The sequence below is a fragment of the Marmota monax genome, unplaced genomic scaffold (assembly GCF_021218885.2).
Source record: "Marmota monax isolate L192 unplaced genomic scaffold, Marmota_monax_Labrador192_F-V1.1 WCK01_AAM20220418_F8-fsc00081, whole genome shotgun sequence".
Classification (NCBI taxonomy): domain Eukaryota; kingdom Metazoa; phylum Chordata; class Mammalia; order Rodentia; family Sciuridae; genus Marmota; species Marmota monax.
This window is the reverse complement of record NW_026695234.1, coordinates 5,745,653-5,760,985: the sequence shown is the minus strand read 5'-3', so window position 1 is coordinate 5,760,985 and position 15,333 is coordinate 5,745,653. Positions and strand designations below refer to the sequence as shown.

The 15,333-nt window shown below is 50.7% G+C and overlaps 1 protein-coding gene across 1 annotated transcript in view; it reads right to left on the bottom strand.

Moving 5' to 3' along the window:
- Positions 1 to 7,230, bottom strand: part of Dscaml1 (DS cell adhesion molecule like 1) — a 321,656-nt gene extending 314,426 nt beyond the window's left edge. Inside the window, exon 1 of the mRNA XM_046438707.2 lies at positions 7,067 to 7,230. Within this exon, the coding sequence (XP_046294663.1) occupies positions 7,067 to 7,112 (46 nt within the window). The 5' untranslated portion in view covers positions 7,113 to 7,230. The remainder of the gene's footprint in view (positions 1 to 7,066) is intronic.
- Positions 7,231 to 15,333: the final 8,103 nt, after the last annotated feature.

Here is a 15,333-nt window from a genome sequence, read left to right as displayed (position 1 = left end):
GTGGGGGAGCTGCAGAGGGTGTCCCTGTCCTTCGAGGTGCCTTCCCACCCTGGAAGAGTCTCACTCATGCCAGTCCCCTGGAGCTCCCGCCCGCCCCGGAGCAGGCTCCCCATCCAAAGTGGGATGACCCAGCAGGGTTCTCAAGGATGCCAGCAAGTGCTGTGGCTTTACCTGAGGTCACCCATGGAGGGACCCTGCCCACTTCTTTTCCCACAAAAGACTGTAGATTCCCTGCAGCAGAATCACCCCTAGGGGAGTTAGTCTAAGGACCTGGAAGGGAGAAGCAAGGGGTAAGCTCCTTCCCATTCCCACCAGCACCGGGGCCGCAGGGAATCTGCCGAGCTGGCTGCAGAAAGCCTATTGCCAGCCTGGCTGTGCCTTATCAGCTGTTCCCCATGACGATGAAAAGCAAATCTAGGAAAATTCTCCATATGTGGGGGGGTCCGCAAGGGGAGACAGCCACAAACAGCTGTGAGACCTTCATCATTCCAGTATGATGAGATGACAGTAATTATACCTTACATTTCAGTGGAGCATTTATAAGGCTAAAACTGATTTGCTGTGGTTTTACATGTGTGTGTTTCTATGTCGTTGCCTCATTCAGTGTACAGAGTATTGTCACATGGAATATAACTGTATGCCTCTCCTTCTTCTTGCACACATACAATAACAATCTCCCATGGGACAGCTGGGACAGTGGCTATTTTGCCCATTATACAGATTCAGAAATAGAGGTGCATGAACTATTAGGCAACTTGCCTAACTTAGACAGTCTGAGCCGTCCGTGGAAAATGCTCTTTCCAACACACACACACACACACACACACATCTCTTCAGAATCAGTGTAATGAATATGCAACTAGCATTTGAATAACTGTTCTTAATGAACACGGTGACCTTGGAAACTGTCAGTGCAAGCATCATGTGGAGCAAGGGCACAGGGAGGGGGGCAGGGGTGCTGAATGGAGGGGAGTAGCAGCTGGAGTAGCAAGGGTGGTACCCAAGGCTAATGCTGCTCACACCGCAGCAGCACTGGACAAACATCTGTTCAATAGGGTACACAGGCTGATGTGCCCACAGCCTTCTCACACTTGTAGAACTCACAGACCATATCCAGCCATGGGCAGCTCTTGGCCTCTGGGTCATATGCTGCTGCCCTGTGGCAGACCAGGTCATGGATAAAGTTAGGGACCCCCAAGGTCATGGGCTGTCAAGGGTGTTCTCTATACACAGAGCTACCTGGAAAACAGAGAGACTCATCCCAGCACACAGAGACACATCCAGTGACAATGGGCCCACCCTGTGAGGAGCACTGACATAGGTTTGCATGGTATTAATTCCAGGATTGTTCTTTTTTTGGGGGGGTGCAGTTTACTGGAGATTGAACTCAGGGGCAAGGGGCACTCAACCACTGAGCCCCATCCTCAGCCTTTTTTTGTATTTTATTTAGAGACAGGGTCTCACTGAGTTGCTTAGGGCCTCTCTAAGTTGCTGAGGCTGGCTTTGAACTCATGATCCTCCTGCCTCAGCCACCAGAGCCTCTGGGATTACAGAATTGCACCCCTGTGCCTGGGCCCAGGATTGTTCTTGCTCTGATTCTGTCCAACCGTGGTAGAAATGTGCCAACCTTTGTTGGCAGATATGAGACCAGCCTTTGTCTCACCCTCAAATCCAAATCTGGAGCCAACCCTGAGGTCCTCCCCATTTCCACTGTGGCTATGACAAGGGGAAGGGAGAGTACTGGGCTTCTTAGGGACACTCAGTGCCTACATGGCATCCCCTGCCTCACTGAAGAGGATCTGGGCAGGTTATACAGGTAGGTGATAGAAGGAATGAGAGAACTCCCCTGTACTGGCCTCGTCTTTCTTGTTACAAAGTCCAACCAGCTGGCCTGGCCAAAAAATATGGCTGGTTAACACAACTGCTCAGGGTGGGTGGATCTGCTGATCTTTTGGGGGGTGGGGGGAGAAGGAGGTGGAGCCCATGCAGAAAAAGGAAGAGGTCTAATGTTTATTGGCTACCAACTCTGTTCTGGCTACATTACATGCATTCTCTCCTTTAATCCCACTTCATACTGGGAGAAAGGGAGGCTCAGGGAATCTCCAAGTCACTTGCCCAGGAAATGTAGCAGGACTAAAAGTCTCCTTTTGACTTCAAATTCCCATCATACCAGCAGGTTTCCATCTTCTCTAATTTTTTTTTTTACACTCCAACATATAAGATGAATAGAAGCCCTGGTTGAAAGCATTGGGGGAGGGGGTCCTCAAGGCCTGAGGCCCTGCTCACTGGCCCTTTACCGCTACCTCCACCCATCATCCCCTTAAGTCCCATCCTTACGCCTCCACAGGACATCCTTGGGAGTGGATGCTCTGTGAGTTCTGATGGACCAGGGCCCTCATGGATCAGCAGAAGTGCAGAAAACACTCTAGAAGTCCTTAGAGCTGTACCTGTGAGGGTGGGACTGGCCCAGGGCCTGAGAAATACAGATAAGACCATCCCGAGGCCACGCTCCCACCGCAGGCATCCCACTTCCCTGGAGTGCCTGCCCTTTGAGCATCACTCCCAACTCTGCACACCCTTGCCCAGTTACCACAGTGCAAGTCTTCCCACTGCCCCTGCCAGAACCACCCCACATGCCCCAGCTGCCCTAATGATAGTGGAATGAGAAGCAGGGCTCTTCCTCAATCTCCTGAGGGCCATGACCCCTCCCAAGGTGAATATTGAAAAACTGGAGAGTGAAAGAGCATCTCATCTCACATCATACTTCCATCCCTCCCGCCAACATGTCTCCACCTCCTGACTGCAATGCTAGCACCCAGCTCTCTGCATCCTGGGTGTATGCTCACCAGAAGACTAATGTTGGCCTTGGATTCCCGTAAGTGGAATCATGCAGAACAAAAAGAACAACCATACACCAAGTTTGCTCTGCCTTAAGGTGTCTCTGCCTGTGGCCACCCATCTTACCCCAATGACCACAGGGCCACTGTCTGTCCCTGGGCATGAGAGGTGGCATTGCAGGAAAGTGAACTAAGTGCTGAGCCCTTCCCTGTAGGCCTAAAACTCAGAAGCCAGATAGAAGCACTACCAAAGATACCAGTCCTTCTCCCACACCTGCCTACCCCAGTTCCTTGCAAGGAGAAAGCCACTGCCTAGATGCTACTGTTGCTGAGATCAGGATGCCCCTCACAGAAGGCTAGGCTCTTGGCCTACCTAGGTGAGCATGCAAACCACTATGCAAATTATATGCAAATCGAGAGTCTGCCCTTGGGTTCCTAACACCTGCCATCTCTTTTGCCTATGGTTCACCCTCTTCAGTCACATGAGTACTGACTAGACTCTACCAAACTAGAGGCTAAGAAAACACTCAGGGAACTGGGGGGGGGTGTCCTTCTTGCAACTACTTTGAACATCCCAAGAAAAACCTCATCCAAGATCACGAGAGAAGAGAGAATCTCTCAGCCTGGATCCTATTGCCCTGATAAAAAGCTATCTGAACATCCACCTTCCCCTCTCCTTATCCATAAATAAAATTATCCTTCACCAGCCAGAGCAGGGAACCAAGCAAGTCACAGGATGGATTTCCTAAAGAAGGTAAGGGGAGCTTGAGGTCTGCACCCCTCTGTCGAAGGCTCCCAGCCTATCAGATGCTCTGAGTAGAACCTTCCCTTGTGCCTGGGTTCTCCCAGGCTGTCTGCTTCTTTAGCAAGCCGTCACTGGGCCAAACCTCCTGTTCATGTGCCCACCTCCACCCTGATGCTAAGAAAACTGAGCCTTTCCAGCCAGTCCTCCACATCTGCTCAACTTCAGTACTGCCTTTGGGTCAACTACTTACTTGCTTTTTGTTTCTAATTGAGCTCCTCATTCTGCTGCAGAAATATATTAAAGGCAGCTGGCTTGGATGCCCAGAAAAAAATGATCAGCATCAGAAAGGTTTGTCGGGCATGATGGCAATTCCATTCTTCTTCATGTTATTCTAGCAGCCAAGCCCCTCTGCCAACCCACCCCTGGCGGACATTCACTGGTCCTTCGCCTGCCTCCCCTAAGTTGTGTTTGCCACTTCGGGTTTTTAAAAACACATTCTCCCAATCCCCCCCCCCCTTAATTAGAGACTGAACAGAATGTTAGAGATTTTCTTAATGGCTTGACAAAGGCTTTTAATTTGGTCTTCTCCAGAGAGAAGAACCATGAGTCCCCATCTGAGAGGTTGGGGTGGGAAATGAAAAAATCAATGCAACCCATTATTTTGGCTTTTAGAAAACAGGAATTTTAGTGCCGGGGAAGCTTGTTCTTTTACACAGTAAAAATGCAAATGCAGGCAACACAGATGCTGGCACGCTGGATGTAACAACGGAGAGAGCCTCGCTGGGGTTCATCTGGCTGCCCAAACCTGGGTTTGTTTTGGCAATAATAAGGCAGTTATTGGAGACTCGATAACCGATTATTAAAAAAAAACAAAATAAAAAAAAACCACCTTCCTGGTTTAGTTCTGGGAAATCAGACTGAGCTCAGGCTTCATTTACAAAAAAAAAAAAAAAAGGTATTTTGAGAGGAATGGAAATAACAGAAGCTTAAAACACATTCAATAACTGCTTAATTCCATCCAGCGGACGCTCCATCTCATCCTGTTTTCTTCTCTCTCTCTCTCCCTGCCTCCTCCCTCTCCTCACAGATGGACGTACAAATTATTGCAAGAGGATATTGTTTTCTGTAACAGGCTCGAACATTCACATTTACATTTTCCTTGGTGCCGCGGGGGGTGACTGGCAACGGGAGAGAAAATACACCAAACCCCATCTTCCTTGCTTTCCCCACATCACATATTCCCAAGCCTCCTCTACCACCCACCTACCATGCGAGCCCATGCGGAACAGGCCCTGGGGACCAGCCTGGCACCTAAGACCCAATTAAGGCACCAAGAAAAAGAAAGGCCTGTCTGGCGAGGCGCCCTGGCACCCAACACAGACGCTGGAGCCTCTGAATCTCAGGGGCACCAGGGTTCTCCAGACCCAAAGGCCACCCAGGGCCACCTGCCTTCCCACATGCCCACCTCCAGTGGCAACTTCTTTCTCTAGTGCAAAAGGATTCTGCCCCATGGCTGGCTGTCCTGTGGCCTTCTGGGCCTTTCTCCACCCCCACCTCTATCTGTTCCATCCCTATCAAATAACTTGAGCTTTATTTATTAATGATGGGCTGCGGGATGGAGGACAGCACCCTTCAGGTATTTGTTGAACGAAGGGACTCTACTGCTGAGGAGCCGCTGTTCTGGAAGAAGTGGGGGTGGGGATTGGGGGCAAGATTGTGGCAACAGCTCTGGCTTGTGCTTTCTCCCTGACAAAATGGGAAAGGGGGAGGGGTAGGGAGAGAGCTATGGAGAGAGAAAGCCGCTCCTCACCTTATGTATTTTTAATATTAATGTAATTAAAGCTGTGAGCCGAACCAGCCTGTGGGGGCGGAGGGAGGCAGGAAGAGCCTGAGGAGAGGGAAACTGGGGTGCGGGGGGGAGGGGCCTGAACAGAAGGCAGTTTCTTGCTCTGCTAAGGTGGCATGAAGGGGTGAGATGTGGGGGGCAAGGGGTTAAATAACCTAGAGCAGCCTTGGTGTGCTATCCAGTAACCCCCATTAGGTCTGAGAAACTCCACTACTTCATCCACCATCAGAGGCTACCCACTGCCCCACACAATTGGGATCTCCCTGCAAACCCCAGCAGTCTTTACCATAAGGCTGGCTTTGACCCTGCGGTATCTACAATTACGGGTTAGCCTCCTCCCCCAACCCCCTAGACATTGCAGTTGGCTCTGGCAGGTTGCAGACTCCACTGGGGTTTCAGCAGAGAAGGACCTGTCCCCTCCCGGGGTGCTAACCCTCTACTAGATTGCCCTTCCCCGTTGCATAGGGGTCAAGAGTTGCCTCTGGGCCGGGACGACCGCCAGGGCAAAGGGGGCGGGGGGCAGAAGCCGCCCCCAGGGCGCGAAGGAGAAAAGTTAGAGGGTTGAACAGGTAAAGATGAGCTTCTCCGAGCGTGTGTGCTCTGTAGCGCAAGGGCGCGGAGTTCGGCCGCCTCATCTCCCGCCATCTGCGCGCCTGGGGCACGTCCTCTGTTGTAGCCTGGAAGCCGGACTGCCAGTGCTGGCCAGGTCCGGACTCGGTGCCCAGGTGGCTTGGGTTGGTAATGTCTGCCTCTTGCCAACTCCTCAGTCCCGCTACCTCGCGGATCAGGTATGCAGCGCCCCAGGAGCAGGTCTGGACAAGCCGGACACCTGGACTCACCCCTAGCAACCCTTTCTCTCCGGGGAGAGGACACGCCCCCCAGCCCGGACACTTGTCCCCAGGTCCAGCAGGCCAGGAGCTGCCGAAGAGGAGAATCTGGCACCTAGGGGTGCGTTGCCTGAGGTGGCCACGGCGGCAGCGCCGCGAAGCCAGGGCTAGCGCCTGGGGCAGGGGGGTCTGGGGGAGGGTTAGGGCAGGGCGACCCCTGGGCTTGGAGAACAAACTTGCTGTCCAAGGGACCCCAGCTCTCGGGACCCCCAGTTATCACCACGTTGCATACAGCTAAAGCGCGGATAAGCGCCACGCGCTGCGCCCGCATTCGCGCCAGGGCGGGGGTCGGGGCAGCGGAGGGGCGCACCGAGGTACAGAAGGAGTAAGCCGCCGGAGTCCGAGGCTCGAATAAGCGAGGACTACTGGATAAGAGTCATGGCCTGAAGATCCCGACTCGGAGGGCACCCTGGGGTCCCTGGGCCAGCAAGCTACATGAAGCGGGCGAGGGGCTGGGGGAGGGGTCCAGGGTAGAACTGCGGCCCCGCGAGGAAATGAGGGGCTTCGTTGGCTACCAACCCACGGACGCGCCCCAAAACAGCAGGCTCCGGTGGCTGGCAGAGCAGTCCCAGGCTGAGCCTCACCCGGATCTTCACTGGGCGCTTGCCCCACCCCGATACACCCGTCCCGGGCTGCGCACTGGGGTCGGCCCCGGGGCACCTGGAGCCCGCGGGGCACCCCTGCCTTGTGGCGAGCCGCGCGCACCCCAGCTCCGCTGCCTCCTCCGCCCAGCTGCCCGCGCGGGTCTCACCTTTGTGTAAAGAGTCCAGGAGCAGGAGGAAAGTTACCAGCCACATGCCATAAAGAGGCCCTATTCTCCGGGGAGGTGGTCCTGTGGCCGGCCGTGCGGCAGCGCCTCTCCCCCGCTCAGCGCGCTCCCAGCCGCCCGCACTCCGCGCCCCGCTCTCTCTGCTCCTCAGCCCAGCGCTCGGCGGCGGCGGCTCCTCCCTCCTCGGCTCCCAGGCTCCTGTCATCCGCGGGGCTGGGCTAGGCGGCCGCTCTCCCCGCCCCCCCGCGGCACCCCGGGTAGTGAGCGCCTCGAGAGCCCGGAGCCCAGACGGCCCCCATCCCACAAGCCCAGGGGCGGGGGAGTGAGGGCCAGGACCAGATGGCTTCCGACCGGTCTCCACTGTTAGAGAGGCAAGGGGTCCCTGTCACCCACCGGCTCTGCGCCTGTGGTCGCACAGAAGCATGTGTCATACATGTGCCAAGAGCCCACCATGGGCGGGCCAAGGACGCCCCATTTCTCCTGGCCAGTCACATGGCGTCAATGCTTCTAGCCCCCTTTGGACTCAGTTTATCCCTTGGATAGGGGAGCATGACTGCTCAGGGTAAAATCTAGAGTCTTTGGAACCTCTAGGTGCAACTCCCCTCCCCAAAGCTCAAAGCCACATGCCCTTCCAACCTTGGTTACTTCTGCAAGTCCGCCTCCTGGAGAGACTCTGCTCAGTCAAGCCCCGCCCCAACGCTCTGTCCAAATTTGCCTCAGTACTTGGCACACTACAACTATTTAAACAATCGTTTGCAATAACAGCTTAACGTCTGCTCTGCTTGTGCATTTTCCTCTGTTATCGTCACCTGCCCACTCCTCCATAGCTTTCTCACCCTGCAGAAATTGGCTTATTCCTTGCATTGATCTGCATAAAGTTGGCATGGGATAGGAAGGACTTGAGTGAGGACACCTTTCAGTTACCCACGAATACTCAATATCTGCTGTGTGCAGGCACTGGGTTAGGCACTGGGAACACAGGAACTGAGAGTTGGGGTTGGCAGAGTAAAAGGTTGATGTTGAAAAGCCTTCTTTTGTCTTAACCCCAAAGGTCTGATCTGGATCCAGAAAAGGAGTTCAAGTAGCCCTGAACATGGTCTATATGCCAAGACAGGACTGCACCTGCTGCCATGTCAGGCAGGTCACCCTGAATTGTCCCTACCACTTGGCTCTACCTGGACATGCTTTTGACCCTGTTCTCTGAGGGAAGGAGTGGGAAGAATAGAAGGAGGTAGAGGCTGCTGTTCTGTTCCTTTTGACAGAAGAAGAGAATTTACTCCCCCCAAATTTCCTAAATTCAGGCAGGAGAACAAGGATTGTTCATTCCCAGGTTTTGCCAAAATACTTCTAGACATTTGAACTAAATTTTTGAAAAGTGTGCACATATATGTATATATACACATATACTCACCCACATACACACACACACACACACACACACACACACATAGCTTATAAAATTTACCACTTAGCCATTTTTCAGTGTATCTTCAGTGGTACTACGTGTATCCCCAACATTGCCCGGCCAATATCACTTGCCATTTCCAGACAGAAACTATACTCATGAAAGAGTAACTCCAGCTTCCCACCTCCCTGAGTTGCTGGAAACCATCATCTATTCCCTGCCTCTGTGAATTTGCCTGTTCTGTTCTAGTACCTAATAATAAATGGAATCATACACTGGCTTATTTCAGTTGGCATATTGTTTTCAAGGTTTATCCATGTTCTAGCATGTGTCAGAATTCCATTCCTTTTTATGGTTGAATAATATTCTATTGTGTATGTATACCGCATTTGTTTAGCCATTCATCCATCAAATGAACACTTGGGTTGCTTCCACCTTTTGGCTATTGTGAATAATGCCGCTATGAACATGAATATATAAATATTTCTCCGGTCCCTGCTTTCAATTCTTTGGGGTATGCACCCAGAAGTGCAATTGTTGGATCATATGAGAATTTTATGTTTAACTTTTTGAGGAACTACCAGGCACATTGACTTTTTTAATATAGCATTTTAAGAGCTTAAGGGGCTCTCACCTGCAATTGCTCTGTGTACGTCACAATATCCTTTGAAGCTTTATTAGCCCCTTTTAAACAGGTAAGAAAATGGAGGCATCACTCATTCAAGCATGAGTTTGTATCAAAAGTGAGACTTAAACCTATGTCTCCCGACTCCAGAGTAGAGATGCCTACTCCACAAGGTGGGGCCTATCCGGCAGCTCGGCTCCATGATGCCAAATCACCACTTTGAAAGGAATGCTTTTCACTAGGTCACTTATCATTTATCAACACAGTCATAAAACAGAGACAAAGGGGCCTGTACCAGTTGTTTGAGATGACTCAGCCCAATCCTCTGCTTTACAGATGAGGACACTGAGTCCCAAAGTAAGACATCATAGACCTACTTGAAGTCATGCAAGGGGAGGCAGAGCCCCTCATCTCTCATTTTCTGACTCTGCCCCTTTCCTTTGCCACCTTAGCCTGCTGCCCCATGCCCCTTCCTTTCCAAAGGAGATGGTCATTGAGAGGAATCCAGTTATTTAAAACTAAGCCTATTGACCCAGAGCACCTGGTCATGCCATGCCTAAAATAAACCGCTAAATCAGACAGGATGAAAGGGCTGCTGTCTACTGGGAAGGGAGGGGCCTGAGAGAGCCTGGGGGTATCCGTCCAGCTGCTCTGGCTCTAGGCACTCACAACAGAGGTGGAGAGGGTGACTCTCTTTTCTCCAGTCACCTGAAGTGCCTCCTATAACCTAAATGTCCCTTTATGCTGGTTACAGTCCACCTGTGTGTTGCCTGAAGGATGAGATCATTCACTGTGTCAGTGACGACAGTCTGGCTGTCCCCTGAGGAGGAGGCAAGTATTTTGAAGGAGAGGGGAAGACAGGTGGAAGGGCAGACTCAGTGCCTTCTACAGCAAAAGGAATCTTCATAGCACTGTGGTCAAGAGCATGGCCCTGGAATGGGAGCTGAGTTCTCACACCAACTGTGCCACTTACGATCAGTTTACCTTGGGAAATTTAGGGGTGCCAAGCCATGTTTCCCTCACCTGTAAAGCTGGGACAGCCCCAGCATCTGCCGCAGAAAAGTGAGGATCACACAGGACAAGCCCAGTGGCCGGCACACCTCGTGAGCACAGGTAAATATCACAGATGTTACTGGCTTTTCTCCCAAGGACCTTGACATGTGTGAGCCGCAGGGAGGGGACAGCTCTTCTGGGGGCATGTTGGGATGTCATCCTGTACTCCAGGCTGTGGCAAAACCAGAGCCAAGGAGTTGGGGATCCAGACAAGAGGCTGCAGGAACACGCAAGGTGCTCTTGGAGGCTGGAAGAGGAGGAAATGATCCACACGGGAAGGGCCTGGTAGCAGATGAGCCTTATGTTTTTTTGTATTTTCCGTTTCCTAGATTTGGCTCCTCCTTAATATTTAGGAAAATTTTGAAAATGACAGCTGGGCTCAGATGTGTTCGGAAGCCTCTTCTTGTCCCCCAGGTACAGGGAGAGGAAGGGGTGCCAGCTAGTATCCCTGGCAGGGAAGTCAAGGGAGAAAGTGAAACTCAGGAGAGCAGGGCGGCTGTCTCCGCCCAGCCCTGACGTCTCTTCCACAGCTGACACTTCACAAGAGCTGTGTTTTATTTTGATCAAAGGGACAGTTCCTTCACAATCCCAAATTGGATGGAAACCCTCACACCCACACACAAATATATGCACACCAGAGTGAGAACAAACACAGCCGCCCAGGCAAACGTTCTTGTGTACAGGTAAACACAAACACTTAATGGCAGGCACACCTGCGCTTAAATGCGATTTGAATACAATCCAAAAATTCTTCATCGGCCTATGCGTATGCCCTGATTTTTTTTTTTCCTTTAAAGCCTCAAATTTGTGGAATTCATTTCTAGGAGGGACACGCCATCCATTTAAAAGGAGTGATTGGTTTTGTGGCATCAGAACACAGGATGATGGTCGGGCTTGTTTCTTTTTTTTTCTGCTTTTGTTTTGTTTTTCGCCAATGCCAGTTGAAGCAGCTACGCGAAGGCCCTGGGAGGTGCGCCCTCTCCAATTCAGGTTAATCACGGATATTTAGGGGGTATTATTTTGCCATGTTACATTAAGACGAGAGCCGTCATGAGAAACAACAGATGTTTTTATTGTTTAACTCAAACAATGAGCTTATATATTTTGGATACTTTTCTTCAAAAAACAAAGGCATGTAACAATTTTAACAAAGTCTTCATATGTGCTTTGAAATTTCTTGACAATTTTCGGTATAAATACGGTTTTCTTTTCTTTTTCTTTTTTCAGTACTGGGGATTGAGCCCAGGGGCACTTTACCACTGAGCTACATCCCCAGCCCTTTTTAATTTTAATTTTATTTTTATATGGTTATTTATTTGCTTATATTCTGTCTTCTCCCATTAAAATGCATGTGACATTAAAGCAGATATTTTCTGTTCACTGTTAAAACTCTAGCACCTAGAACATGCCCCATAGGTAATGGTACTTCATTAAATTAACAAATAGTTACAAGTCTGTAAAGGTAACACAACATTAATTTTTTATTTTGAAACTGGGTGTTGCTAAATTGTTGAGATTCTCACTAATTTGCTAAGGCTGACCTTGAATTTGTGGTCCTCCTACTTCTAAATATGGTTTTCATAAAAGGAATCAATACTAACCCAGTTGATCTTAAAAACTTGACATTTGGGGTTATAGAGCTAATTTGAGATTGACCTTCTTTGTATTTATTCATTGATGGATTGGGGAAGATCAAAACCCACAGATTTCCCTGATTTCTTTGCTTTTCGTAATTAATTTTAACTCTACAGAAAGAGTCTGGACTATGAATCCAAAATCCTACAACTAGTGTCCTTTGTCATTGTGGCCAGTTGTGTGATCTTAGACAAGTAACTGTACCTTTCTGAACCTCAGTTTCCTCACCAATGAAGTGAGAGGGTTGGGGTCGAATGAGCACCAAATTCCCTTCCTAAAGGATGAGGTGGACACAAATACACACACATCTGGGGCCTAGACACACACCTGAGTGTCTGTGCCCATCCCTGGAGGGGATGCACTAATGCAGTCAAAGAAACAGTTACAAATTTGCAAGCACGAGTTCTCAGAAATAATCAAGCACACACACAAATTCACACAAGCAATTTCTGCCTCGAATGCATACACATACACTAAAATTCTTCCATCTTCTTGAGATGGGATGAACCATGGCAGTTTATAGGCTCTGATGCCTATATTAGCAAGGTAGTGCGTGTCATTCAATTACCTGGGTGCTCCTCAAACCAAAATCCAATCAACTAGCTCAGAAGATGGCTAGGTACATTGTGCCACTGACCCTTTCAATGTCTTGAACCTCAACGTCAGGGTTCTAAGCTCACCGGAGCCAAAAGCCCCAAGGTTCCTCCCTCAGATGGGGTCTCTGAATCTCCCTGCTCTCGTTGGCCTCCTGTCTCAGCAGCGATCCCAGGAAGGCTGGCCCCAGGCTGCAGAAGCCCCGAGGAGGCCGGAGTCCCCTGAATAACCGTGGCCTCTCCCCACTGTTGCCCCTCAGCTGACAACATTGAAGCTGGCTGAGAAAACAACCCCGTGGAATTCTGTGAAGTCCCAATAGAGAGAGGGGAAGAGGAAAGGAGGGGAGGGGAGGGGAGAGGACAGAAGAAAGGAAAATCTAGTGAATGGAGTCATTTCACTGGCTTCCCACATTGTCCTGGGGGTGTCTGGCTCATGAAATGCTCATGAATGTCTTCATCTTGCTTTATTTAAGTACCTTCTATCCTGAAAACTCTCTGTGCTTTCTTCTCAGGCCTCTTTTCTCAAATCCCCAGCGTCCCCTTCTCCACTTGTTCAAGGTTTCTCCTTTGGCAAGGCCTGGTCAGGCAGCCCCTGTTCCTGCCAGCCCTCCTCTGGACTCTGACTGCCCCGATGCCTGCATACCCTGTGGCTCTCATCTCAGGAAGAATTGCAGTGTGTGGAGCCAGAAGCTGGTCTGCGTAAAGTTGGCAGTGGAAGTGACATTTAAAAAGTTAGTTAATGCAAATATTACGTTACCTTCAATATTTTGTGGCAATTGTGGTGTCTGTTCGTTTTTTCACAATTTGTAATTTGTTAGAATTTTTTATCATTCTATATTAATGATTACCCTTGTATCAGAATTTGTATCTGTAAGTCTGTTCTGTTTTCCTCAAAGGGTCCCCCCTAAAACAGCCCAGGCTTCCGGCTCTACGTGGGAACTTTCCTTAGGTCACACTGTGGTATAGAGCTGCTCCAGGACCAGGTGCTTGGGTCCTGGCCAGGGTTCCCTCCCCACCTTCGAGGGCTTCAGAGTGTATGTAAACAATGAACTTGTCCATTGCTGCGCACACAGGAGGTGCTTAAAAGTACCATACTCTCTAGAAGAGATCTTCCTCCATGGTGAAAAGGAAACCAAGGCCCCATTTCACCAGGGCTTCACCTGTGAGTCCACACACTGGAGGGTCTCAGGATGGAAGGCAATTTAGCGCTGCCCTAATCCCCTCACAGTGTCTCTGCAGATGACACCCTCCTGTTGCTATGACAGGACACCAGCATAGAGGACTGAGGCCCTTCAAACTCCAAGAGTCTCTTGAAGACACCAATACGTCCCTCCAGCCACTCTGAGCAGGTAGAAGGTGCAGCCCAGAAATCCCACCAGCTGGAGGTCAAAGTCACAGAGCCAGGGTGCTGTAGTGATTGGTGGTGTGCAGTTTGGGACAGTGAAGGTGAATTTAGGGGTCACCTTACCTGACCCATCTCTCCCCTTGGTCTCTCTCTATACAGCCCAGATAGATACCAGGTCAGTCTCCAGCTAAATGCCTTCAGGAACAAGGGGCCCCCTCCCACTCAGAAATTGATCTAATTCTTTATTTATGTCCAGGGACATGCTATGTTCTTCATTGGATCCAGATCTGCCTCAGCCCTCTGGAGTGCCTGGGCGAGCCCAAGTTCTGCCAGGTGATAGCTTTGCACACAGTGGAGAACAGCAACCACAGGGCACCCCAAGCCTTCATTTTGCTGGGCTAATTTTTGCTTTTTGTTAGCTTCTCCTTTTCTGACCCTTTGCTATGCGGCTTTCCCCTTTCCTTACACTTAACTTTAACAACATCTCTTAAAACAAAATGGGCCCAACCCTACAGAGGAGGTCTGAGCAGCTGGAGTACAGGAACTGCCCCCCATCGGGATCTGACCTGCTTTTACTGTTGCCCAAGAATCTCTCATTTTGGGGGCGAAGCAGTGGCTGACATGCCAATGAAGCAGGGCCCCTCTCTCATGAGCTGCCGCTCAACGGGCCTCTGCAGGCCTGTGATCGTCATGTGGGTTATTCGGGAGGGAAATGTGAGGACGTGCATCATTTGCTGAGCGTTGGGAGAGGAAGTGTTACCCAGATCAGGTGGCGCCCCCCACACACATGGGAGGAGAGTGTGGGTGACGTCTGAAGTCCAAGCTCAGCCCCAGTGGAGTGAGAGAACTCAGCAAAGAGGAGCAAGAAGGCCCAAACTCGGGCCACAGTGGCATTGAATGCCAAGTATCTGTAGCAAAGTTGCCCTTATTTTTAACAAATCCATCTGAAAGTGCAACAAGATCTTAGAAGGATGGCATTCACAAGTGTTTCGTGAGAAACTAGTAGGTGATAGGCCAAAACTAATTTATGATCAAGGAGGTTTGGAAAACCCTGGAATAACTGAAGGTAAGTAGCTTTCTTTTACCAAAGGATCCCTCAGAGCCTTTAGCACGCTGGTGGGTGACACGAGTCTCCCAGTGGGGGGTGCAGTGTGAGATTTTGAGGATGATCCATTTTCCACTTGTCCTAGTCTGAAAGATCTGTCCTATTGCTGTTTCTGCCCCCCTTGACCCTCTGAGTTCACTCACTCCTTTAGCAGTTGGTGCTCCCATCCCTCGTGCAAGGAGCTCACAGATCCCGGGAAGGTCTGCCATGGAGCTCTGGCCCGGCCCGCCCTGCAGTAGGGACAGGAAGATGCTTAGGGGAGAGGCTCAAGAGCCCCGTCCAAAGGTCAGAGCTGGAGGGAAGCCGAGGGCACCTCCTTGGAGCACCTGGAGCCACAGGAGGCAAGGTGGCCAGCTGGCAGCTGAAGGACACGGCAGGTCACACAGCCCAAGAGTGGCCGAGGCTGTGCTTAGGTTCAGGGCTCCTAACCACCTTGCCCATGCTCTGTCTGGCCATGCTCCGGAGTTTATGTGCCAGCTCTGAGCTCA